The 25,285-nt window shown below is 39.4% G+C and overlaps 1 protein-coding gene across 1 annotated transcript in view; it reads right to left on the reverse strand.

Annotated features, from left to right (window-relative positions):
- Positions 1-3,957: 3,957 nt before the first annotated feature.
- The window catches only part of FBLN5 (fibulin 5), a 44,433-nt gene continuing 23,105 nt past the window's right edge, over positions 3,958-25,285 (reverse strand). Inside the window, exons 5-11 of the mRNA XM_003206665.5 lie at positions 21,033-21,155; positions 17,087-17,203; positions 16,077-16,196; positions 13,308-13,430; positions 12,643-12,769; positions 9,853-10,048; positions 3,958-7,860 (exon numbers count right to left, since the gene is read on the reverse strand). Coding sequence (XP_003206713.1) covers positions 7,699-7,860; positions 9,853-10,048; positions 12,643-12,769; positions 13,308-13,430; positions 16,077-16,196; positions 17,087-17,203; positions 21,033-21,155 — 968 coding nt within the window. The 3' untranslated portion in view covers positions 3,958-7,698. The remainder of the gene's footprint in view (positions 7,861-9,852; positions 10,049-12,642; positions 12,770-13,307; positions 13,431-16,076; positions 16,197-17,086; positions 17,204-21,032; positions 21,156-25,285) is intronic.

Genomic DNA, 25,285 nt, shown 5'->3' on the forward strand with positions numbered 1-25,285 from the left:
AATTACAATTTTTTTTGTTAGCAATTAAAAAAAAAATATTTAAAAAGCCTTCATCATAATCTTTACTGGTATATTCAATATAAATTGTTTACAAGTTGTAAAACAATACAAGATTTAAAGTTCATTTTCTACTGCAAATGAAGCAATGACTGTTGGTTAAAGTGGCAAGATGGGGGACAAAGAAATCATTCATTTTAAATTACAGCAATTACTCTTTTGAAAGTAACTTTGATTACAAATTATAACATGCTTATTAATCTCAATAGACTGCAAACAGAGATGAGGGAAATGACTGTTTAAGCAGGAGTTCTGTGAAACATTAATCAAGATGGGTAGTGAATCCTTCTCCATGCACCTGTACTTGTTGTGGGAGAAACCAGTAGTATAAGGTGATGCTTTATGTTCTCTATGTTATGCTACACTACACTTTCTATCTTTCAAAGGCCTTGGTGGAGCTAAAATGATTCACATACACCAGAAGAGAGACTTGTCTCAGAGACCCTGAACACTGAGACTATTCCTTAGTACTTCTACATAGTCTTGGTTCATCCTTCCCTTGCCTCTGGTCATTGATTACCACTTCCTTGGCCCATCCATCAGCCTGTCATTTGGTCTGTGCAGTAGTAGGGTGAACTATACTTAATGCTGCTAGAATGGTAGAAGACAAGGATTCCAGATTTCAAGTAGTTAACTCTTTCAAACTTCACATAGAATGTCTTAATTCTAGAACTGCTTATAGACTATTTCAGCCCTTACCTGTCTAAAGATAATCTCCTTTTTAGGATTTTGCATTTCTGACTTATTATTTTTGTCTACAGCAATGACATCATAATCAAAACAGTGAAGAACAATTAAAGTTGAAGCTCTTTTTTATTAACTTTCTAGTTGAGTTGCAATTTTATCCCGCAATAATTTTCTTATTAAAAAAAAATATATATATATATCTATGGGAGTGAGTGCTATTATAACACACAGAATAAGAGTGGGCAATTCCAAAGGAGCCCAACCCTGAGGAACAGCAGGAGGATACACTAGAGCCTGCTGCAAGTAGAGTGCATATTGTAGGCAAGAGCTTGGGAACATCATTTAAAAATTTTCATACACGTATAAACACAATGAGAAATTGTATATACATTTGCAATGTGATGGAAAGTGCAGCAATGACAGTAGAACAGCAAGACCTCAGGCTGCAGCAAGTGAGGATTTGCTCAACCATAAGAGCTACGGGCACAGAAATAAAGGAAAGAAGTTGCCTACCTTCAGAAGGCCTCAGATAGGCAGGGATCTCTAAATTAAATAGCCTTGCTTCCACTGCCAAACCTTAAATGAGGTCTGGGAAGGGGTGGAGCCAGGATCCACCCCTTCTGGTCATTCTGTTGCATTGTATGCACCTGAGCTCCCCTGGGTTGGCTCTGCCTTCCCGCCAGGTGCTCAATCACTGGTTCAAGCCATGACTCAGCATTTCTGCTACAACATACTTAGTAAATCTCTGTTTGGCATCGTTAAAAAGTCAGTGAAGATCTCTCTCCTCCAGCTGAGGGTGACAGAACACTGTGATTCTGAGAACCAATCTCTATGACTTTTGTGCCTCATTCACTGACCTGGGTGCGGACTAGAGCTGGCAAGTCTTTCTTGTTGCTGCAAGGGTCCCTAGATCTCTGTAGAGCAGCTGCATTTCTTTAGAAAGGAGACAGTGTTTCTGCCCCCGTTTCCCTTCCTGCGTGACATCAGATGTCAAAGTACAAAGAAATGTTTTTAAATGATGAACTAGATTCAAGTTTTCTTGGGGATACGGATTCTAATAACAAATCAGTGTAATCTTGGCAGGCTTTCTACCTCTCTGTTTGCGCATTATCTACAAAATGAGTTCATTGGCTGAAATAATTATTAGGAACAATGATTTCTGCTGCATACTGGAGAACTCTATTGCTGGACTTTTGAATTGTGTTTGTATTATACATAGGCAGACAGGAAAAACACCCACCACCATGTGTTTTGAGGATTTTGTCAAAACTAACCTTTGTAGCCATGGTTTCACATGTCAAATGCAGAACATTTGTGGCAATTTGATGATGAACAATCTCCAGACTTATGTTTCAGTCTTGAAAAACACATGTGCATACAGAGTCTCAAGGAAGTCAGCATGATCCCTCACGGATTACAGAGATAACTGTAGAAACACTTTCCATGAAGAAGGTGAGAACTGCCACTCTGTAAAGGCTTTAATGGAGTTTGATAGTTCAAAAATGTGTCAAGTGCTTGAGTTGGCCTTTGAACACCAGGGGCAAGAAATCATTCATGGAAAGACATCAGTGAATGGCCTGAAATACCAGAGAAAATCCTGAAGTGCCAAGGGCACTTCTTGGAAAATACTTCTTGGAAGTATTGGAAAATACTGAAGTACCCAAAGATATTTCCCACAGAGAAAGAGATAGTGCAGTCATACTACTGTTTATTTACTGGAAACAATCTTTCAAGTCTACTGTCAAAATAATACATATCTGTTTACATATATACCACTGACACTGAGTTTCAAGACTTAAAATAAAACTGGGCTAAATCCAGACCTGATGTTAGGGTAGCAATCGCTGACTTCAGCACAGTCACGATCACATTGCACTCTCTCTGTCTGGGACAATTAGTATTTGGAAACTGAGAAAACCTCATCTGAAGTGTGAAGTGTCTAAAGATGTATCCCACAAGCATGTCCTTACTGGACTTCTTAAAAAGCTTTGTGACTCTCAAGACCGTATGATACAGACCCAATTTCAGGAAATGTGACTCATCAGGACTTAAGAGAGCTTCTGATACCTTGAAAATTGTGGAGTGGCTATTTTTTTCTCAAATCCTTTTTGTGAAACGAGGTTCTGACAGCAGGCTGGGCAGTTCTTTCAACTATCCACTTTGCTGTAAGGGTGCCTAATAACATTGCGGAGAGAAGGGTGCAAAAGCAGCAAGTGGGCCAGCTGCATTTCCAGCAAAGCATGAAGAACTTGCTCTTATGCTGGGAGAAGAGTAACCTGGCAGGGAAATAAAGTCTGTCCTGGCTGTGAGAAAAGTAACAGAGGTCAGTTAGAACATAAAAGAGACACAAAGCCTGCAACTCATATCCAAAAAGCAGAATGAAAAATGTTGAGTAATGCTACAGAAAATGTGACGCTCCCTCAGCATTTCCATTTGCAGTGCATGACCATAATGAGATCACTTGTCCAGGACAAATACACAAAGGAGAGTGGAGAACCGGTAGGGAGTTGAAAGAGATTGAATATTTGTGGAGATTTTGGTTGCTGAAGTGTTTTCTAAGGATTCCTTTGCTACTCATTATTTGCTTACCAGTGTAAAAGCGTATCTGCCTCTGTGATTTCATGGGTATTACTTGAGTTACACAGGGATCAGTTTGGCCAGTGGAAACCACTACAGGGATCTCAGAGGTCTGAACAAATAAAATCTGCAGTTCGTGAGGTTTCCACCTCTGATATGCAGACTTAGAAACATCAGACGCACCCTGCAGTGAGACAGGTGAGGAAAAGGACATCTGCAGGACCTGAGACAGCCCCACACAAATACCTCTGGGCCATTACACAGACTTTTGAGCACAGGTTGCCTGTCTGGGCAGACTTTCTAAAGAAAGTCTCATTATAACTATCAGTTTTCATGCATGGCACATGCTTTTGGGTTAAGCTAGTCAGAAATGTTTCGAAGACATAAAGTAACAAAATGTGATGGGTTTAAGTCACTTGTAAATGCTCGTGTCAGAGGATACACAATTAGCTTGTATTGTGTCGTTTTATAACTCTTTAGCTTCCAAATGCAAAGCCACATTACTATTAGTTTTAGTTTCCATAAATTGTCATTTGTATACAAATACATCACAGTGCTTTTTACACACAGGGAAGATCCTTGGTATACTTATTATCTTTCCATTGAAGAGCAGCAGTCATGCAAATTAACACCAGCTGAGGGTTTTTCCATCCAGATTTATTTCAACAATGGTGCCTTTCAGGCTTAAATAATGTTAGGGCATACTTTTATTTATTTTTTATTTTTGAAACGCCTTTCCACTATGAAATTTTCATTAGGTTCTAACACAGCTACAGAAAAGATCCAGTAGCAAACTCTGAGAATGAGCCAGACTGGATCACTTGAGTGACCACAAAATGAATCGATTCTTTTGCTCTGTTTGTTTTAGATAGAGAGAATTGAATGCATGTGTTGTGGTAACGTAAAGCCGCATTTCTGAGACAATGAAAGCTGACTCTTGTAAGGGATGAGACGATAAAGAAAATATGGGCACAGGCTCCCCACTTGAAAAGGAGAAAGTTGTTGGTTCTGCATGAACAGCACAGGATGCTACCTTGGTGATGATGGATGTGCAGCCACTCATATCTCAGCTATTCCCACCAAAGCTATTGCAGTCAGAGAAGCACAAGTTGAAAAGTGATTCTGTAGGATCCAGCAAACTCCTAAGTGAAATAACATTTTGTTGTCTGTGTTAAAAAAAAATCCAGTTCCCTAAAAATATTTCAAAGACAAATACATCAGGTAGGACCCATCCAGCTCTGTAACACTGGATCCTGTAAAACCCTGACGTGTGTACTCCTTTTTTTTTTTTTTAATTTGGCATGAATTGCTGTAATACATGAGCCTATAACAATCTATTGGAAACAGACCTTTGAATAGGAAATGGAGAGTTTAGATGTTACAAACTGCGAGTAAGTTATTATTTTGAGATTGGCATATATTTTGGCAAAGTTAAAGTTGGCTGGAGTGATAGTGAGTGATGAAAGATGTTATGGCGATTGAGAAGTGGCTGAATTCCTTTGTTTCCAGACTTTACATTTTTTTTTTAAGGCACAAAATGTTTACATAGAAAGTGTAATATTGTTTCATGAATATTTGTTGCTAAAACCAGGCGTTCGAGCCTTATCCTTTTAACAAACTGTTTAGTAATGGAATTCCTCTGTTATTTTTTTAATATTTCTTAATTAGGGTTAAATCAGGTTGGTATGCAGGGACCATGGGAGAACAGCCCAAAAGTGAGGAACTGTCTGATATCTAACAGAGTGCACTTCCTCTCCAGGAGGTGATGTGACAGCAGGAGGAAAAACTTCACTGGGCATGAAGAAGTGATAATATGGAGGCACAGAGGTGGTGAAGAAGGGCTTTTATGTTCTGGAAAAACTCAGCACATTGAGTTTCATTTAAGATAGTGCCTGCCCCATATCTGTGTCTTGGGCTACCAGAGCCTCCTTTCCTATGTCTGCCTTCCATAACCTGGGACCTATGAGTTATAAACTAAGCGATGGTTATAAACTAGCATTCCTCCTTGATCATTTCTATTTTCCTCTTCAAGGCTGGCATCCGGTGAGCCTCAATACACTCAGAAAGCACGTTCCTGATATTTCTCTGTCCCTGCGGGTTTCCTCTATATTTGTACCCTTCAGTTGGCTACTCACAAAACTCATTGGCTTCCTGCCCTCTGCTTAGCCCCCTAAAGCCTGGAGTCAATCTTGAGCTGGTCTGCTTTTATAGTAAAAGACAGCCTGTGTGCAGAGCTCTGAGCCATGGGAACCTAGTGTGTTGCAGCATCAACGAGAACACTTTATTAAGAAGTGGAAGCTGCTAAAGCACACTCAACTCAGCATTTAGCTGTTGTAGGCCATTGTATCAGGACTTTCTCAAGCTAAGTACCAGTAAAAAGAGCAGTCACTTCTACACCTAGAGAAAAAACAACCCCAGACTAACTTGTAGAGTTAACTGAGAGCAAGAGTCAGCTGATGCAAAAGTGTAATGCAGCCTGAGTTGTGATAACTTTTCTGAGTCTGTGTTCTCCCATTTAATACTTGACTTTAATGTAGCCCTCCATATAAGAATGAAGACCTTCTACTCTGCTCCAGTCTATTCATGCTATAATCCTCATAAACTCCCTTCCCAAGTAGCATTAAACAATTCCAATCCTCAAAAGGACTCAGCAAAGGTTATGTTTTGTGCTAGTGATGCTCAAGAGCAACTAAGACAATAAGAAAAAGTAAGGGGAAATAGCAAGTACTTGCTTCAGAGAAATGTAGAACAAAGCATATGAAGCCTTATCCTTAGTAAATAAAACACCGAACTGCCAGTGACTTTAACAACATGAGGATAATACCTCCAAACTATACAATTAATTTTATTTTCAAACACCTAAATATATATATATTTAGTCTAGCACTGTGAGGCCTCAGCTGGAATACTTTTCACAGTTTTGGGCAATGCACTTTGAGAAAGATGTGAACCAATTGGAGAGAATCCAGATGCGAGCAACAGGAATGATCAAAGGTCCAGAAAATGTGATGTATGAGGAAAGACCAAAAGAATTGGGTTTGTTTAGACTAGAAAGGAACAGTCTGAGGGGAGACGTGACAACAGTCTTCAGACATGTTAAAGACTGTTGCAAAGGGGAAGATAAACTGTTCTCTATTTCTACTGGAAGTATGCTAAAAAGCAATAGACTTACAACAGGGGAGACTCCGATTAGACTTTAGGAAAAACTTTCTATTGATTCCAGCAGTTATACCTGAGAAGACATTACCTATGGAAACTGTGGGATCCCGTCATTTGAGGTCTGGGTACTGGCATAGGTGGGTCTGCTTTGTGTCAGAGGCATGAATGACAAGACTACTCCAACTCCTTTTCAGCTTGTTTTCCCTAATTTTAAGAATGTAGGAGAGAGATTCTGTGCAAACAGAATAGTTATTATTTCTTTTCCTGAAGGAATTTGGACATATCTGAACTGAGTGGTTGCAGCCTTAGCTGCACAGTTAGTATTACTAAACTTTACAACCATTACAAACTGTTTGCAACTATTACACTGAAGAACAGTGAAAAGTTCTGATTCTCACCTGCTCTTAAGTCCCTGGACACAATTCTGGCAGTGGAGACCTGTGTCAAAGAGCCTGGCTTTAACTAGGCATAATGCTCTAATCAGTGTAAAACATGCCATCCAGTGATGGATTTCTATAAGCTCTGTTATACAGAACAATTTAATACAGGAAGGAACCCAAAGATGTGACATGTTGTTAGAAAGTAGATTACATAGTACAACAAGTATTTTGGAATTAATTTACAATGAATTTTAAGTACAAAACAGAATCAAAGAAAAGCAGATGAAAGTAAGACAAATGCAGAGTGAATTGAAACAAAGTGCTTGACTGATAATTTCAAAGTTAATTGTAAATGTAAATTAGCACTTCTGAGATCCCTTGTTTCAATAGGTCACTTTTTTTTTTTTTGGTTGGTTTTCACTTGTTTGTCAGCTTTCCATTTATAATGAAAAAAAAAAAATGCAAGATTGCAAAAGCCAGCTTTTTCTGCAGTTTCTTTGGTACTTTTTGCTAAGCAGCCTTGGAGCTACAAAGGTTCACAGTCTTTGAAACATAGACTCATACCCTAGAAACGTTTACAGTGGAAAAAAGAGTCCTTAAAATATATGACCACATAGAGAATCATACGGGATCTGCTGCCGATGCACCTTCAGAGGTCTGCATCCTGGTAGGGGTGTGCATGAAGAGGCCTCCCTCCTCAGACAGGCATAGGTCACTGGGTCTGTGGAAATACTGACTTGGTTTTGAGCTGCTATACGTACTGGCTTCTGAGGAGAGAGTTCTGCAGAAGAGGAACCGTGTCTTTAGTTTTAATGCTTACAGGGCACCAACGCAAGGTTTAGAATGAGTACTGTGATACAAATATCCTCAGCCGGATGACGGAGCTTCCTCTGAAGTTGATGACGGTGTTGACAGTGATCATTTCCAAGTCTAACTGGACAGTGCGGGGCCCTTTCACAGGACGGGTCATCACCAGTGTAGCACTGATCGGTCCTGTTTGCTGTGCACAGAAAAAGAGGAAGCAGGTGAGATTTTCAGAAACAGTTTTGAAAACTGTCATCTCAGACGAGACCACACGATGCGCCTGGGCTTTCAGCTCATGTCAGTGTTTGGCTCCATCTCACTCTTTTGTGTGAACCATTGCCTTCTACACTTTTTTAAAGCCTTTGAGAGCCCTGCACATAAGGAAGCTATTGTGCAAAGAAATTTGCTATCATCTGAATGGAAAAAAGATGAAAACGTGGATTTAGAGCATGCACAAAAGATGTCACTTGTTTCTTGAGGGGGTCATATATTATTTAGTTTGATGTAAAAGCTACTATTACTTTGAAGCAGCAAAAGCAGCAAACTCCAGGAAGGGGTTATATTACTGGAGCTTTGAGAACAGATGTTCCTACGTGAGTGGAAACAGGGCTTGCTGTATAATTGCATATGTTAACATTGCAAAACCTCACCCTCTGAAGAGGGCTTTAAATAGATGAAGGCACATTAGAACATTTGTCATTTAGTAAGTGGAAGCAGAGCTTTGAAATGTCTGTCTGGAACAGTGGATTATGAGTATTTAAAAACCAGTTTCTGAGGTTAAAACTAAATGCAGTTTGTTTTCCAGCAATAGCTGATGTACATAAAGTGTGGCCTGTTTTGCTATGAAAAGGAATGTTTACATTACCTCTGATAAGAGAGGCCCAATAAGAGGTGAGGAAGAGCTGCCTGGTGAGCCAGCAGCATCCTGAGCACTGCGCATCCTGTGCCCTCAGCTCTGCCCGCTCCTGCTGGGTGCAGAGCAAGGGACAGGCACCACCTGCTGGCTATACACCCGCATGGGAATGTGCTGCCAGGGAAGAAAAAGGGCAGCTTGTGCCAGCAGAGTACTTTAGGTGACAAATGGATGGTTATGCGATTAATGAACACAAGGAGAAAGCAGACTTGAGCAATGGTGCTCATCGATGCAGCCTTAGCAACTGCCAGTTTGACCCAGGCTAGTTTGACCCAGGCCAGTGGGGTCAGTAATGACTTTACAACAGGAAAGAGCTCGTGGGACGTCCATGATCACTCCTGGACCAGTTGTCATATCAGAATTTTGGGAAGTTTTCTTTTTTTGGATGTTATTTAACACCAAAGCTGTCAAGAAGAACTTGTTTTTGAGTATCTATTGAAATCTGTCATGCTACCATTTTCTGTGAGGCACAGGAACCATCGGAAGCTGCTGAACACCACTTAATGTGAACATCAAAGCCAGGTTTTGACTGGGGTTAAAAATAAACACACTCAACATCACCATCTTTGGTGGTTGTGCCTCACCCTGTGCAGGTGATTCCCATTGCCCCTGTTATAGAGGTGGTGAAGATGACAGAAGAACAAGGATGAGTTCTGAGGAAAATTTGAATTAAAATAAGCATTTCTGTTTTCCCCAAAAATGCCTACTGACAATGTGTGTTTTCAGTGAAAACAAACATGAACACTACACAACACAAAAAACCACCACCAGCAAACAAACGCATAAATGAAAAGAAAGAACTTAGAAAGTCAGTTCTTAGGATAAAGACTTTCTTTTTATTTTTCAGATTTTTTTTTTTTTTAAATTACCAAGGGAGAGTATGAAAAAACAAGTAAACAGTGTTGACTCTCTAATTGACAAGTACCAGTAGTCTACAAGATTTTAAGAAGTTTTGGCACAACACTTTATCCTGAACACAGGAAACAGCTGCTCTTGACAGGGGTACAACTTTTGTGAATCTGATGGCTCATAAAACAAGAGCATTTGCTTTGAGTAAGTTACCTTCCTGAAACAAAACAAAACAAAACAACAAAACAAAAACAAAAAGCAACTGCAGCTCCCACAAACCAGTTGTTGCTCTGCAAGTCTGAGCGTAAAAATATCTCATACTGAAGATTTAAATAGCACTCAATAAAAGCAAAGTTCTGCTGTCAGGAAGAAATGTAGCTACTAAGAAGATACTCCAGGTTTTTTCCCAGCCAGTGCAAGACTTACCCGCATGTAGAATTCCCTGCCCTCATTCCCTGATTTGATTTGGAAGATGTAATAGGCTCCAGGGTAGCGAGTTGTTGCTTGCATCTGAAAGATGTCAGAAGGCACTGAACGCCCAGACAGAACATCCATGACTCTGTACAGGATAGTGAATGGTTGATCCCTGCAGCCGGGGTTTTCAGCTGGACACATACAGCGGCTAACAGAGAGATAAGATTGTCATCAATAGTTACAAATCCCTGTCGCACTTCATTCTTAACATGCTAATACAGCTGCAAATAATCAATCGATCAGCCAATGGATCAAGTTGCCAACCAGCTAAAATAATCAATTTCACTTGTAATGAATTTTTTCTCTGATAGTGTTCTCTGCACTGCTACTCCAGTTTGCTTCCATCCCTGCTTTCTTTTTCTTGTCCTCCAGCTTTTTGCCAAGATATCTTGGCATTACCTATGTCGTTAGACCACTCAGAAATCAGTACTTTCTTTAAGGAAGCTCTGCAGGTGTAGAATGGCTTGTGTTTGTTTGTTCTCATAGTAATTTAAACTAGTAATTATTGGATAATTTCAATAACAGTGTGACATAAATACTGTATTAGTATTTAATAAAAACAAATAGTGAGATTTCCTGGATTGAAACCAAAGCTCACAGATCAATCACAAAGCTCTGAAGAAGAGCAGAATAGCAACTCAAGCATATGACATCTCTACCAACAGCCTCCAATCATCTGCAACCTCAGGAAACTCTTGAAACAAAGATGTCTTTTGTATATTTGCCTTCCTGCAATGTATTTCTTACCCACTGGCATGCTCAATTTCCCCTTACACATCCATGACACCTTGTGGCCAATAGCCCCTCCCTGCATGCCCACCTCTTTGCCTGCACTGCCCCTTGTTGACTTTGATCCTCTCAGCTTTTGAGAGCAGACTCAATCCCTGCTCATCATCCATGTGCAGTTCGTGGCTTCATATTTGACTTTATTCATGGCTGGAGAATCCTAACCTTGATGCTTCTCACAAGGAAGCTGTTCCCTACTTTTGATGCTCGTTGTCACCCTTCATGAATCTTTGTCCAGTCATATCACACTGCTCCTGTGAGGAGGTGATGAAACTGGTGATAATCTTGAAGATATAAGGACACAGTTGCACATGCTTTAAGGATATTCTGCACTTCAATTTCAGATTTTTCTTCTGACCTCTACGTAGTACTACAGATCATGGGAACCCTCTGTAACAACCCTCAAACCTCACTTGGGAGGGATTATGATCAGATCATTGCTATTTATTTCATTTCACTTGTAAAACTGGGGTTGTTTTCATACTTTTACATTCATCTACACTGAATTTAGCACAATCATTGAGGCTCCTTCTGCAGTTCTCCTCTTATCTTTCAACCTTTTATTCATCTGTGCCAGGGATTTGTTACTTACGGCTGCTTAATTTCCATAGCATGAAGTGTAGGGCTCTTTTCAGAAATCTTTGGAAACCCAAGCAGACCACATCAACCCATGTCCCTTAGCCACATGCTGCTAATTTCTTCAGAGAACTCCAATAAAATGCAGGATATCCCTTTATAAAAGCCATGTTGGGGAATTTACTGGATGGAAAATAAGGCTTTTTTGTCTATTTTTTTTCTATAACCTCCATCATTGACAACAGCTTCAGACAGTTCCTCTGGCAAATTCTCCATAAAAAGGTTCCTGGCATTATGAACACCCCATTCCTTCCACAGAGAACACAGACGCAATGAATTTGCTTGGCTTTTATACTGACTACTTCTAGACATATGCCACAAATTAAATGCAGTCACATCTAGATATGAGCCAAAGCCACCAAATACAAAGCTTGGAGGATCAAGAACTTTGGTGCAAGCTCATTTGTAAGTACCCCACAGTTGGGCTCTGAAGAATTTAGATACAGAGGCTTTAGACATTTCAAGATCTAGTTTAAGATTTCACCACTTCTGAAGGTATATAGCCCCAGAACTGACAGAAGTTGTCCACTCCTCAGCTGCCCTAGTTCAGAAAGCAGTGTAAAGACACAAGTGCATTATCATGGGAAGCAGTGAATTCTCCATGTCTTGCTTTTCTATAAAATACATAGGCTACCAAGTAACCTCAAGAAATTGGATCTAGCACAAACATGGATGAAATTCTATGACTTGCACTACATAGAGATCTAGCTGGGGCTGAAACATTCTAAGCTCCAGGCAAGTATATACAAAAATGTAAAAGAACTGAGCACTATTTAGAAATGTGGGTTCCACCACCTTCTCCCCCAAAATATGTTCAGAGGATTCTGAGTTTAGACACTAACAGTGCTAATTTCAGACTGTGCAAATCAATCTGTGGACAGCTGTTTTTCCACACATCTAACCTTTGAGCAGTAGGAAACTACTTGTGTTCTGCTATAATGAGCACCAAATGTTTTTAAAGCACTTCCTGGACATGAGCTAGTTAGTATTTACAGGAAATACTCACATTAACAAACAGCATTTAAGCATATATGAAGTCAGTAACATAATTAAAGTGTCTTTATTACATTACAAACCTTGCTGTTTCCTCTACTCACTGATAAGTGTTTTTCCAGTCTAACTTCCCACACATCTGAGTATCATATCATATCCCACCTGGTGACCTGGTAAGGAATTGCAATTTATTATTTGTATAAAGCTTACTAATAGTAAACTCTCCAGACACATTTCATGGCTGTGTTGCAAAAAGCAGCTTATTTGGTTCACTAGATATGCTTTACACAGTTAGAATTTGCTTTTGTGGCTGTGTGTATTACTCACTTCTCATTAATCTGGATATAAGGTTCCTCGCATCTTACTGGGTCTAAACATTTATATTCTCCTGGGATATTGAAACACGTTTGCTGTAGAGTGCAGGTGAAGTTCCTAGTTTCACATTCATTGATATCTAAAACACAAAAAAACAAGAGAAAAGCTACAATAGAGACGTATGTTTAAGACACAACTATTACAGTCCAATGTCCATTGTATAGCATTGACCAAAAATTCACTCTTGCACTATGAGAAGTAGCTTTTGATAACTGGTCCCCCGTCTAAGATTAGTTTCTACCCCACTAATTTCTTCCTGTTGGAGTGCTCCCCTATGCAAAATGCTGCAGAATTAAAAAAGAAACTGCTGCTCAAGCTCTCTGACCTTAGAGAAAGTGAAAACTAAAGACAGACACGCAGCAGAGGGGAGAGCATTTAAGGGCTTTACTGTGTAGCTGTTTCTTAATCAGTAAAGCCTTCCTTAGACCATTACACCAATTGACCTCAGTGGGGCTATTCATGTGATGACATTCTCACCAGAATCACATAATTGGCCCCTATGAGTATGTCACTATGCAATGCCAAGACTAAGAAACTGAGTCCTTGAAAACCTCTTTCCAGACACTGGACTTATCTTCTAGTCCCTCTGGGTTTAATCAGTGCTGGAATGCTCTTACCTTGGCAGCTTCTGCTATCATCAAGCAGGTTATAGCCCGAAGGACAGACACAGTAGTAAGAACCAGGCCCATTCACACATTCGTGCTGGCAGAGGAACTCTGAGAAGCTGCATTCATCCATGTCTGCAGTGGTAAAACAAAGTTTAGAATCTTTGGCTTCACAGTTAAAAGGATAGTCCCACAAGCAGGTGGCCATCCAGACATGCCTATCATCCCAGTTGGAGGTTGGCATCCTCCAACTCCCTAGAGCTCTCAGGCAGCCTGGCAAAATGCTGTTAAACACAATCTTGGCTAAACTAAACCAAAGCTGCTGCTCAACAAGATGCACAAGTCCTATTTATTTTTCTTTTTGAATACCTGTCACCAGTTGGCCATATTTTTAGTTCTGTTTTACGTCAGAGATAGAGGTGCTCTGACTACAAAGCTGCAACTGAAATTTGTAAGGAGAGACTTGATGGTATTTTTCTTTTCCTTTTCTCTTTTTTTTTTTTTCCTTTTTTTCTTTTCTTTTTTTTTTTCTGGAGAGCATACTTCCCTTTCCCAGAGCCATATGGGTCCCAGTAGAAATCCTGTAGCCAGCCCCAGTCCTGGCTGTTTTATGTTACTTAGCCTCTAGCCAGTTACATGTAATGCATTCTAGCAAGACTTCAAGCTCATCCCAGCTTGGGTCAGACTTACTGGAAGGCCCAGTGATCTCCCAGATACAAAGGAAGCTAAGCAGTCTGTCCAATCTCTGATTAAAAGCAGTGTATGATCTCTTTTCCCCTTTTACTCATGAACTGACCAGAAATCATATGCCATGGAACCGTGTTCAAATGAGAAAGATGAACTTCAGAGCTGCAATGGAGGCATGGCTGACTGAGAGGAAAACACATGCAAAGGCGCTAGAATGAGGGAGGCTGCTGTTAATCATTTCCTTCTTTTTCTGTGCAGGGGAAGAGAGAAACAAAGGCCAGAGTCCCAGCCAGGAACTCCCAAGTTCGAATTCCCAGCTCTAACCTTGACTCTCCCAAGAAAATCACTTTCACTCTTCAGACTGAATTTCCCTTTCTTTTCAATTGGACTCAGTCCATTTATCCACTTCTGGTGTTTTGTACAGATGTACTGGAGAGTGTTTGAGTCCAAATATGCTAAAATAGTTTTACGTCTACAACCACATAATCAAAAGTGATGAAGGGAACTCTACACCTGCAGACTTCTGTTGTTGTGTCACCTGCTTCACCGAGTTCTCTGAAAAAATCACCTTCCTGACAAAACATGGACCAGGGGCTACCTCCATAATGAGACTGAGATGTTGCCCAGCTCTCTAGGCCTCCTAGCCAAACCTTCCAGCACCATCAGATTCATAGAACCTGCACTCAGCTGCTGTCAAATGCTGGAGATAAAGGCACAAGGGCCATATGTTTCTGCTTATGAGTGACCCAGGGCAGATATCTTTGCTATTTCTAAACCCTTCTGCAGTGCTGCCAACTATACTCACTGGGACTGTTTCCTTAGTGAGCCTCAGTGATGTCTAGCAATTTCTTGTGAGGTGAAGAAAGCTCATCCAGAGGAATATGACCTGCTTGTGACAAGTGTTTTCTGGCATAGAAGGGTCAAAGGAAGGGTTTCTGCTCTAAATCTGTGTGGTGGAAAATACTTTTTGCTGGCTTAACTCTCAGCCATGAATGAAGTTCAAACACAGCCTTTACTGCTGCTATTTTGTTCTGGCAGTGTTTCTGTGGCACTAGGTTAGGGTTAGGTTTAGATCCCCAGAAAGCTCAGGAGCATGGACAAGGGCACAGGAGTCTAACTTAGAAGAAAAAATGTCACTAGAAAGCAGAAATCTTAAGTTAGGTGCTTCAGCTCTAAATATATAATAATATAATATATATAATATATATACAGTGTGTATATATATATATATAAAATATATAAATATATATATAATACCTTTAGAGATCTAGGTCTTTGTACCTTCCCTCAGAATAAGGAGATTTGCATGAAAGAATAGCTTTGGGAACTCTAATCTACACACATATTGCATATCACTCTGTTTCTCTCTCAGAAACAGCATGTTACATCTGTTTACTGTAAATTAAAAAACAAGTATTTTCCAGTGTTTTTTCTTCCAAAAAATATTGGCTGGATTCTCTAATTTTATCAAGCTGTGGGAACATTAAGCACAGAAATACATTTCATCTTCAATTAAAATAAAGCTTTAAAATAAAAACAAAAACAAGAGAGAAAAAAATAGAGTGACATAAGCAGTTTCATCTCTGCTATGAGCTGAAAGATCAGCAATAACTGCTAAGAAATGGCACACTATTTTTGAAGTACAGACAGAGCCATGCAGGGAAAATAGGGAAGGTTTAGGCAGAAGTGTGAGATCATAAGAGCAAAAAGAGTACGTGCATTCAACAGACAAATGGAAAAGTGCTTTATGAATGAGTATTTCTTTAATTGTGGAAAAATGTTCTAGGACTGTCCCTAGTTTACTTGCTTTAGTAAGATTCCCATTCAGCACTGGAAACCATTTCCTTATGTTCTGTTTTTTAATATTTAGCTTAGTTCTTTAAAACCTTTTGCAGCCCTCCTCCACTGCGGTTTTCTTGGTATTTGCTGCGTACTGTAACTGGAAGGAAGATCACATTAGTTGCAGTTATCCTGCTGCTAATCATACACCAAAGCAGAAGACTTCTACAAAGGCATATACAAAACAGTACGCTGGAAAAAGAAAGCATAATAGAACTAAAGAAACCAAAACAATAAATAACTGAAGACAGTTACCACTGCAGTTAACTCCGTCAGCTTCCAGTTCGTAGCCAGGTTCACAGCGGCAGAGAAAAGAGCCATAGGTATTGACACAAGTCTGAGAGCAAGGGTTTTCTCCTGTACATTCATTCACATCTACAGGAAGACAATACCCTGAATCAGTAACTTCTCTCCAAACTCTATTTTCAATTCATTACTGTAAAGCATTTCAAATGGATTACATGTATAGTAAAAATAATTTGTTCTGAAAAAGATATCAAAGTCAGTATTATTTATTGAGATACCAGATGATGTCAGAAAGAATGTGTTGGAAACAACACGCGCGGAATTCAAACATTTTGGCAATGTCTTCAAAAAAATAACATGAAAGATAGAGTGAAATATTTATTATAAATGCATGTCTCTTTATCTTGTAACATTAAAATCATAGAAAAGATTCTGCCATAACCGATCTGATACAAAATGCAGTAGGATAACCTGAGGGAAATAACACAATGAGGAATGATCCTTATGGGAACTTTGGCTGTGAGAAAACCATTTTTTATTCATTTAGGACATTAACAATTTCTGGAAAGTTCTTTTATCATTGTCATGGATCATCTTATGGAGAGGTTGTGTTGACTGTGATTCAGGTAGCATATCACAGCAAAAGCTGTTCTCATGTTCAGGATCCTCACCTGGAGCTTGGGTGACTCGGATCTAATTTGCTTATCTGGCAGAGGTTTCCTGTCTTTGGTAAAAGTGCTTCAGTGCCCATTCTTGGTAATTTCAGTACAAATCTAGGAGGGTTGGGCCTCTTTGCATATTTCTACGGATACACTGCTCAGATTGCATCTGTACCCCTCCTATGCTCTGTGGTGGCAAACAAATGTTCACAAGGGAGCTAGAGAAGTGTATCAGAGAAACCTATCAACACTTTCAAAGCAGTGCTGGGACAGTTACTTGTATGCTAAGAACTAAGCACATTTTAACAGCGTTGCTGGTTGGGACCAAAGATTTCAATCATGGTTAAGAATGCACGGTACCTTGGCACGATCTTCCATCATCGTTAAGTGTAAAGCCTGGGTTGCACGTACAGGAGTAGGAACCAGGCACATTGGCACACAGCTGCTGGCAGTAGCCGTAACGGCACTCATCTATGTCTATGAATGGGAAAGAGGAAAAGCAGAGTGGTTGGCGTTTCCACATGCAAATACAAAGCATCAAACACACTGAATCAATGGCACCAACAACAGAGAAGTAACACAGTGTGGTGGTTACAGACCTAACAGCCAAACTTTCAGGTGTTCAGACTGAATTACAGTTAAAATGTATTTTTGCTCAAAAGAATGCAGCACTGCATTTTTCTCCACGTCTTACATCTGACAGCAGATCCTATGAAATGACTGCCATTGTTGTAATGTTGAGCTCAGTGCTATCTTATCAGAAGGCACAGAGTCAGCCCCTTTAGGCATTACCTGGAAGTCCACCTGACAGATGGTAGTGCCCATCAACACAAACACAGCCCTGCAGCAAAGCTTTGTCAGAATCAAGGGAGAAGAATGTTTTATTTCCATGTATACCAAAGCTACTCACAAAAAAAACAAGTATTTCTTACTAAATGCTCCTTTTTTTTATTCCAGATAGGATGTTCTCAGAAGAATTGTTTTTCAATAGCCACATTTGCATTTTATGTAAATCTTTAAGAGATAAATTACAAGATCAAAAAATGTAAACAATAAATTTGCTACCAAAATGAAATAGTAATTTGGACTTAAATAAAGCATTAGAAATACATGCAGTCGACTGTTAAAAGTTGAAGAAAATGCTGTAAATTATATGTGATGGAAGTGCTAGAAGAATTGTGTTCCTGGCCTAAGAACCGTAGTAGCTGTCCCTTTCAAGGCTTTACATTCCCCTTACTATCAATTAGCTTTTGATTTATGGAGATTTTTTTAGTTGTTGCTCTTAAAGCTTTCAGCTTTACAGCCTTCCAGTGATGGTATAAACATCGAATTCCTGTTCAGATTCTTCTTATGGGGGATTAAAATAAGATCAGAGCAAGTCTTACCTCTCATTCAACACCCATCATTGCAAATCTCTAGGGCCATTGTAATGACAGCAGAGGACTGGAAGATCCTCTCTTTATAAAAGCTTTCTGTGAGTATGACCATGGGAGATTGTTTTATTGAAAGAGCACGTTAATTTTTTCCCAGTTTGAAAATAGAACTGTGTATGGAAAACCTGTAACTGTGTAAAAGGCTGTGGATAATTTGGAAAAGTGACAAACCTGACATCTGAAAGACTCATACTAGAAGGCACAGTTTTGAATCTCCATTCCTAAGACTCTAAAGAGAGTAGGAAATAAGAACATTTCATCAATGAAATGCTAAGCTAGGAAGACCAAACAAGTGTAAAATCTACAGCCAGTCTGCTGTAAATAAAGTTTAGTGAGTAAAGTTCTGTGAGGAAAGGCACAGGTTTTGATAGTGACCCTCATTACGCATTCCAATGCACAAGAAAATAAAAATGACAGTATTTTCCCTATGGTTCTCATGTATATAGTTACATCTACATGAATTCCAGCAGCTCATTATTTGTTAGCTAAATGCTTCCTGTTTTGGTGCAGTATATTAAGACTGTTTTGGGAAAATGAATTCTTGAATGACATGAACTTTTGCATGATTTGGTAATACTATAAAAACAACAACATTTTGAATCTGATGTATAAGTAGCTACATCCTGTAATTCAGCTTTACATTGTTGGCTTCAATGGCACAGTTTTGCCAAGTCTTGTGAAGGCATGCTGAAAATATCAAAGCTTTGGAAATACTCTCACTATGTAAAATAACAAGGACATTGACACTAGGTTTTACCCTTACTACCTTTAATTTCCCACTGCATTTCAAACAGCAGAATAACCCAAAGGCCAGGGTCAGCTCTGGTATGTACAACAGCACTAGGCTTGGCCCAAACTCTGCAAAAAGTAACATTGGTTTTAAGTAAATTAATATCTCATTTCACTAACACATTGCATTACTTTGAATACAAGCACTGGATTTTGTGGAACTGTTATCTCAAGAGCACTGCAATTTTTGGAGGAAGAACTTTTATAGGGCTTCTTCTTGTGGGTGGTTCTTGTGGACTTTGATTGTACTGTCTCTTGCTGTGTAAACATTACTGGGATTATTACAATAGACAGCAGTGTAGCTTTTTGTAAGCGTGGTATACTAAGAGTATTCCCTAAGAACCTGTCTCTAAAAACTCAAGCCAGTCTTCTGATTGCATTAAATGAATAGTCTTTAACTGCCTAATGACAGAAAAAATACTTCTTCAAGCCCAATGGAAAGTATGGAAAACAGGCTTTTTGGAACTAAAAAAAAAAGATTCTAAGCAAAACTTGCTTCTAGCTCTTTGCACTACCTTGAAATAATCCACCCCATGCATACACAAAGTGAGCAACAGTGGAACATTATTGCTTATTTTAAATGGCATAAGCAGATTCTCAAATCAATTCAGCAAAGCAGTCACTTCAGCTCTCTGGTATATCCATCAAGCAGCAAAGTGCTTTAGATCCATGTCCAAGTCCTGAATGATGCACATAATCCTTAAGTTTGGGCTGTAACTCGGAGAAGTAAATTGGTAATACAACAGATGACATAGAGCAAAATCCCCTCTCTGCCCTTTCTCACCCCTTTCCTACCTGTGCAAGCCCCAGCTCAAGCTTAGCTCCATGCATCCACATATTCAGGCTGTTCCTCACCTCCAGTTCCTTTGTGTATGCAGGAGAATTCAGATGCTCCCTATATGGGCTAGTTGTAGTTTCCTCTAACCTGGCAGAATGGCTCCTTAATGACATTCTAGTCAGCCTGTTTTATTTATTTAATAATGCATTTAGCATGCATTCTATGATTCTACTATTTTCCACTTTTTTTTTTTCTTTTTTTTTTCCCCAACAGGAATTACCAGAGATTAAAGAGCAGGAGGCTTGGAGACTTAATTTCCCTTCATTACATGACACTGATTCCCTGATGCACCGCAGCCATGCAGACCCCAATTTAGCTGAAGATAAGCTCTGTCCCCATCAGCCCCCCGTGCCTGCCACGTGAGTTAGAAAGCAGCGGCTTGCAGTAGTTAGAAAAGCAGCTGTATGACAGTCCTGCACTAGAACTGGTACTTGGGAGAAGAAATTCGGAAAACATCTGTAGAAGCTCCAGGACTGAATGGGCAGGGAAATCCCATTCTTCTTCCAGCTGAGGTGTTGTGACAGAATGGTCCAGTTCTGGATAGCTGGCAGGCAAACAGCCCACACTCAGGGGAAAAAGTTATAGAACAAATGTTAAAAAAGCTTTTGTGTCCTATCTCCCTTGGAGAGCTGTACCTAACATCAGCATCTCCTTCATCATCCCACGGGTATATCAGACAACATGCAGGTCTGGGGAGACTGGAAAGCTTTTCTGTGCTGTTTGTTAAAGGATGTTTTTCAGCAAGGCTGAGCTAAAGATGAACAGGACATTGCTGCAAGAAAAATAATAAAATAAAAATAAAAAACTGCTTGAAAGCTGCAGAAACTGCACCCATTGGTGCAGACTGGCTGAATGGATTTATGAGCTTGTTTCCTGGTACTGAATAGTTATCCCTTCTGGTCTGGACTGTAACTGTGTGAAAAGGACATGTCAGTTTGGGAAGAAGTCTTTTTGTACACATCCTCTTACATGACCGTTACAAAAGGGAATATAAAAATCCCATGTGTAACATAGCTGCTGTCATATGTGCCATATTTTGACCATTACATCAACATTTTGTTCCATCAGGGAATCCCTCTGCCAAGCATACTGTTGGCACTTGCAAAAGTGAAAGACATTAGTTTCTGCATGGCCATAACTTTAACTCCATATTTGACAAAGACACTCAGGGAAATTAGTTCAACCATTCACAGGTACAGATATACAAACACAGATATGCAAATCTCATAAGGCAAGAGGTCTTTACCTAAACACTGGCCTTCTAGCAGCCAGTAGCCTTCAGTGCAGGAACAGGTATATCCCCCCTCAGTATTGATGCAGATCTGGGTGGGATTACACTGGTGAGAATCGGAAGCACATTCATCAATATCTGCAACACAGAAATACAGCAATTAATAACTGAAATGGGAACAAAAGGTTTGTCAAACTGTGCAGGGAGTTGTAGTGTGTACACAGGTCTGCGCGAGGAGACAATGTGCAATGAACCAGAGAGAATGACTGTAACCTCAAGTAAATTCATAAAAATAAATGTGAGAAGGCAGTGAGAACTGAATGTGCTCATCAAACCTTTCCCTTCTGCAGATGACCCACTGTGTCACAGAGAGCCTTGGGAAGGGCATGCTTTTCATTACTTCCACTGCACTGGGATTTCCATGCTTTGGGACAGTGTTCAGCCCTGGGCAATGGCTGCTGCAAGGGCTATGTAACCCAACCGCACCACAAGAGCTGAGCAGAGGCTCGAGAGACACACAAACACAACTATTGTGAGGATCAAATGTATACAAAATATTATTTCCTACCTTTACCAACACATAATATCTCACTGCAAATTTTCAGTCAGAAGATTCAAGCAATATTAATCTTTACCTGAGAAAAAAATGTATACTTCTCTAGAATCAATTTCCTGAAAATAGAATTATTATTATTTTTTTTTACATCCCTATTGTTTTTAATTTATTTGGCTTTTTATTACAGCCCCTTAGGGTGCTTTGTTGTGGCCCTTTCTCCTTTTTTTTTTTTTTTTTTTTTTTTGCAGAGGAGGTGAATAACATTCCTACATTTATATAAGCCAGGACACTGGAACCTAACAGATTAAAAATGCCTTTCAGAGTCATAAGTTCAGTTTGAATTCTTCCTTGCTCAGTCTTTTCCCTGATGTTTCTGGCATTGTGTTTGTCTCTAGATGTCAGAAGTGGAAATATCACAAGATAAATTGTGTCATTTTTTCAGCCAACTCAGATTTCTATGTTTTATTTATTGATACCTAAACTAATTTTTATTCCAGCATACCATGCACTGGCCTTTGCTGAAGTCCAATATCATCTGAGCAATGTTACTCCCTTTATCACTCCCTGACTCTTATTAACCCAGACTTTTGTTGGGTCATGATTGAGAATATCTCACAGTGCATTGGGCTGGATCAGGCAGAAGAGGGCAGGAATTATAACTCAATGAGGTGTAAGATCCTAGCAAACATGAAATAACTGATCCAGTCTACCACAGCAGCATATCTAACATGTTCTAATATATAAATAAATACCTACACACTACACAAATGCAGAGAGTCTGGAGTTCTTATCTTGCAAAATCTGTATCAGCAATTTACGGTGAGTTAAAGCTATTAAGATAACAAGAGTGGCACAGTTAGAGATAATTGACTATGTCAGAAATCTGTTCCCACGTCGTTATTGGCTAGAGGAAAGGCTGGCAAAGTGGTGGGGGAAGTGGGAAAGCAGTAAGATAAGAAGTCTAGACTATAAGGATACATAAATATGTTATGCAGTTCATCTATTGCTTCTAAGATTGGGCTTAAATTCTGGATCCTCCCTTCATACAGCATATCACACATCATTGGTACTATTTGAACATAGATATTATCTCACCATAAATTTCGTAAGAATCACATTAATGTTTTCTAAATGAAAAAAACTTTCTATTTCTCATGCTTACTTATTGTTTGAAGAGTGGGCCCTTGGGATCTAGCCAACCCTGCTGTTTCTAGCCTCTCCTGAACTTAAAAATAAGAGATTTTAATTTTCCACGTTCACTGCTTCCAGTGTTACTAATAGGTGAAACGCAGTGGAGACAAAATGAGGCTCATGGTCTTACTGCCATGTATTGAAGACTGCAGTTCCTCTACTTGGCTGTGGTGCATCTTGCTTGCAGAGAAAGCAAAGGGTGGCTGTGCAATCAGTTGTTTGTTCCTAAAGTCATCTTTGTAGTGGTTTCATGAGCAATAGTCACTCAGGAGAAGTAAGGCATCATTCCTCTTCTCCTTGCTATCAGACAGATTTCTCCCTCCTCAGAAATACTCAGAAGCCTTCTGGACATGTTTCTGTGCAAGAGGCTCTAGGTGGCCATGCTTGAGCATGCTAGATCAGATGATCTCCATAGGTCCAACCTTCAACTAGCTTTTGTCTCTGTGAATTGACTCCTTGCTTAGTCTCAGTCTTCACCTTCCACAATGGTCTTGGAGATGCATTTCTATTTGAATGCAAAATTTTTACAACAGAGGATACCTGTGGAGTTTCTGCTGCCTCAGAAAAACCTAATCAGCCTGAAGTTTTCCCTTCAAAATGCCTTGTTTCCCCTCACTGGGGGGAAATACCTCACTGACTTCATTAATGAAGTTTTATGCAATAGGTATAAACAGGTATATCACTGGTATCTTACTGAAATCTTTTTGCTTCATCCTGAATGCATACAATGGTTCTGTATTACGCATCTCTGTCTTTCTCTAAGATTGCTCCTTACAGTGATGTGCCATTAAACTCTGACAGGCCCAGCCGATGCAACCAGGTCAATAGTTTTGGGAGCTATTTATATTACATCGGCTCACAAAGTGAAAACTGATATTTGCACTGTGAGAAAAATACCAGTGCAACAATTTGTTAACCATTAGGTATCCTCTTGGAGTATACTCAAGCTGGGACTCTGTGTCTTGCTCAGGCCATTTACAATGTGAAAAACAATGAGAATTGGTGTGGTTAATAAAATCAAAATTAGACATTCAACAGGAAGGGAAAAAGAAGTTATATCAACTGGAGAGAAAACTAGCCATGCTTGGCCAACTCTGGCCCTGACTTGGCTCTTAGTTATGCTGTTGTATGCTATTAAATTAGCAGTCAGCTATACTCTCATCTGACCTTATAGTTGTTGCATTGGTATTACTGCTCCCACAGCTAGTTACAGGGCAAAAGTCCAGACTGAAATTAAAATTTGACCTGAAGTGGGAACAGTTTGCATTGTTACTTCCCAAATGAATATTGAGAGCAATCACACAACCCATCCAGACCACAGATCTCTACAAAATACCATCTAAAACAAACACTGAGCACCATGACTCAAACCCATGAGTTTTAAAAATCTTTGGTATACTGACTGAATGGGAGAATAGACTGAAGGAATCTCTACATACACTTGTCAAAAGGCTCCTGCTGCAAGAGCCTCAGCCCAAGTATTCCATCATTCACCAACATCCATCCCTCTCTCTTTGCTCAGAATGTCCGTCTGAAGAATTTATGTTGGTGGTGATTTGGTCTAGCAACCCTGGCACGTGATGTTTTGTTTACTTGACATTTGGACAGAGGTGAGATGGCTGGGGCATTGGGCTTTCCTTTAGGGACTAGAAGGGTGGAGAGTGTGTTTTTTACATTTCTGGATGACTGGCTGTTTTTTTTTTTTGTTTTTTTTTTTTTTTTGGTGGGATGTGATATGTTGATGCTTTGTTTTTATTGGTACAGATTGTATTTTTAATGGATTGCAAGATGCCTAATGACTGGATAGATATCATTTACAGTGTCAAAATAAATAAATGAACTAATTGTGTTTAGCATGCAAATTACTAGCTTTATGTTTTATAATCTGTAAAAGCTAGCAGTAATCTTCACAGATTCTTTTGAATTTAGCCATATCATAGAACAATGAAAGAAATTTTTAATCTCATTGTCCGGAAATAAATAACTATAAAAATAAGTTTAAAGCCATGCATATGAAAAACAGGGCAGTTGGAAGGAAAACTTAGATATCAAACTGCAAGATACTACCACATTTCACCAGGGAGGCTAGTGCGCAGTGACCTTTTATACTGACTCAATAACAATACAAGAAATCACAGCATAAAAAGTAAAACAATATGTCAGTTTACTGAATTAAAACCAGACATATTTAATGCTGGCCATATGAAATAGGCTAAAACTAGAAGACTAGAAAACTCAAGAGAGAATCTTAGGGGTAGAATCACAATGTGAGTGTCTGCGAGATATTCAGGATTTAGTTTTGGTTGAATTTTTTCCACATTTAGGATAAAACGCAGAGGATCACAAGTTGGTGGAGATAAGAACTAAAAAAAGGGAACAGTAAAGATAATTTGCTAGATATGGTACATTTGAAAGTTCATTTCAAGGCAGACAAATGCAAGGTCATATCAAGAATAAAAAATGTTAGTAATGAAAATAACTCCGGAGTCATTAAAGATAATCATTTGAACATGAACTTTTC

Source organism: Meleagris gallopavo, chromosome 5, assembly GCF_905368555.1.
Source record: "Meleagris gallopavo chromosome 5, MGAL_WU_HG_1.1, whole genome shotgun sequence".
NCBI classification, from domain to species: domain Eukaryota; kingdom Metazoa; phylum Chordata; class Aves; order Galliformes; family Phasianidae; genus Meleagris; species Meleagris gallopavo.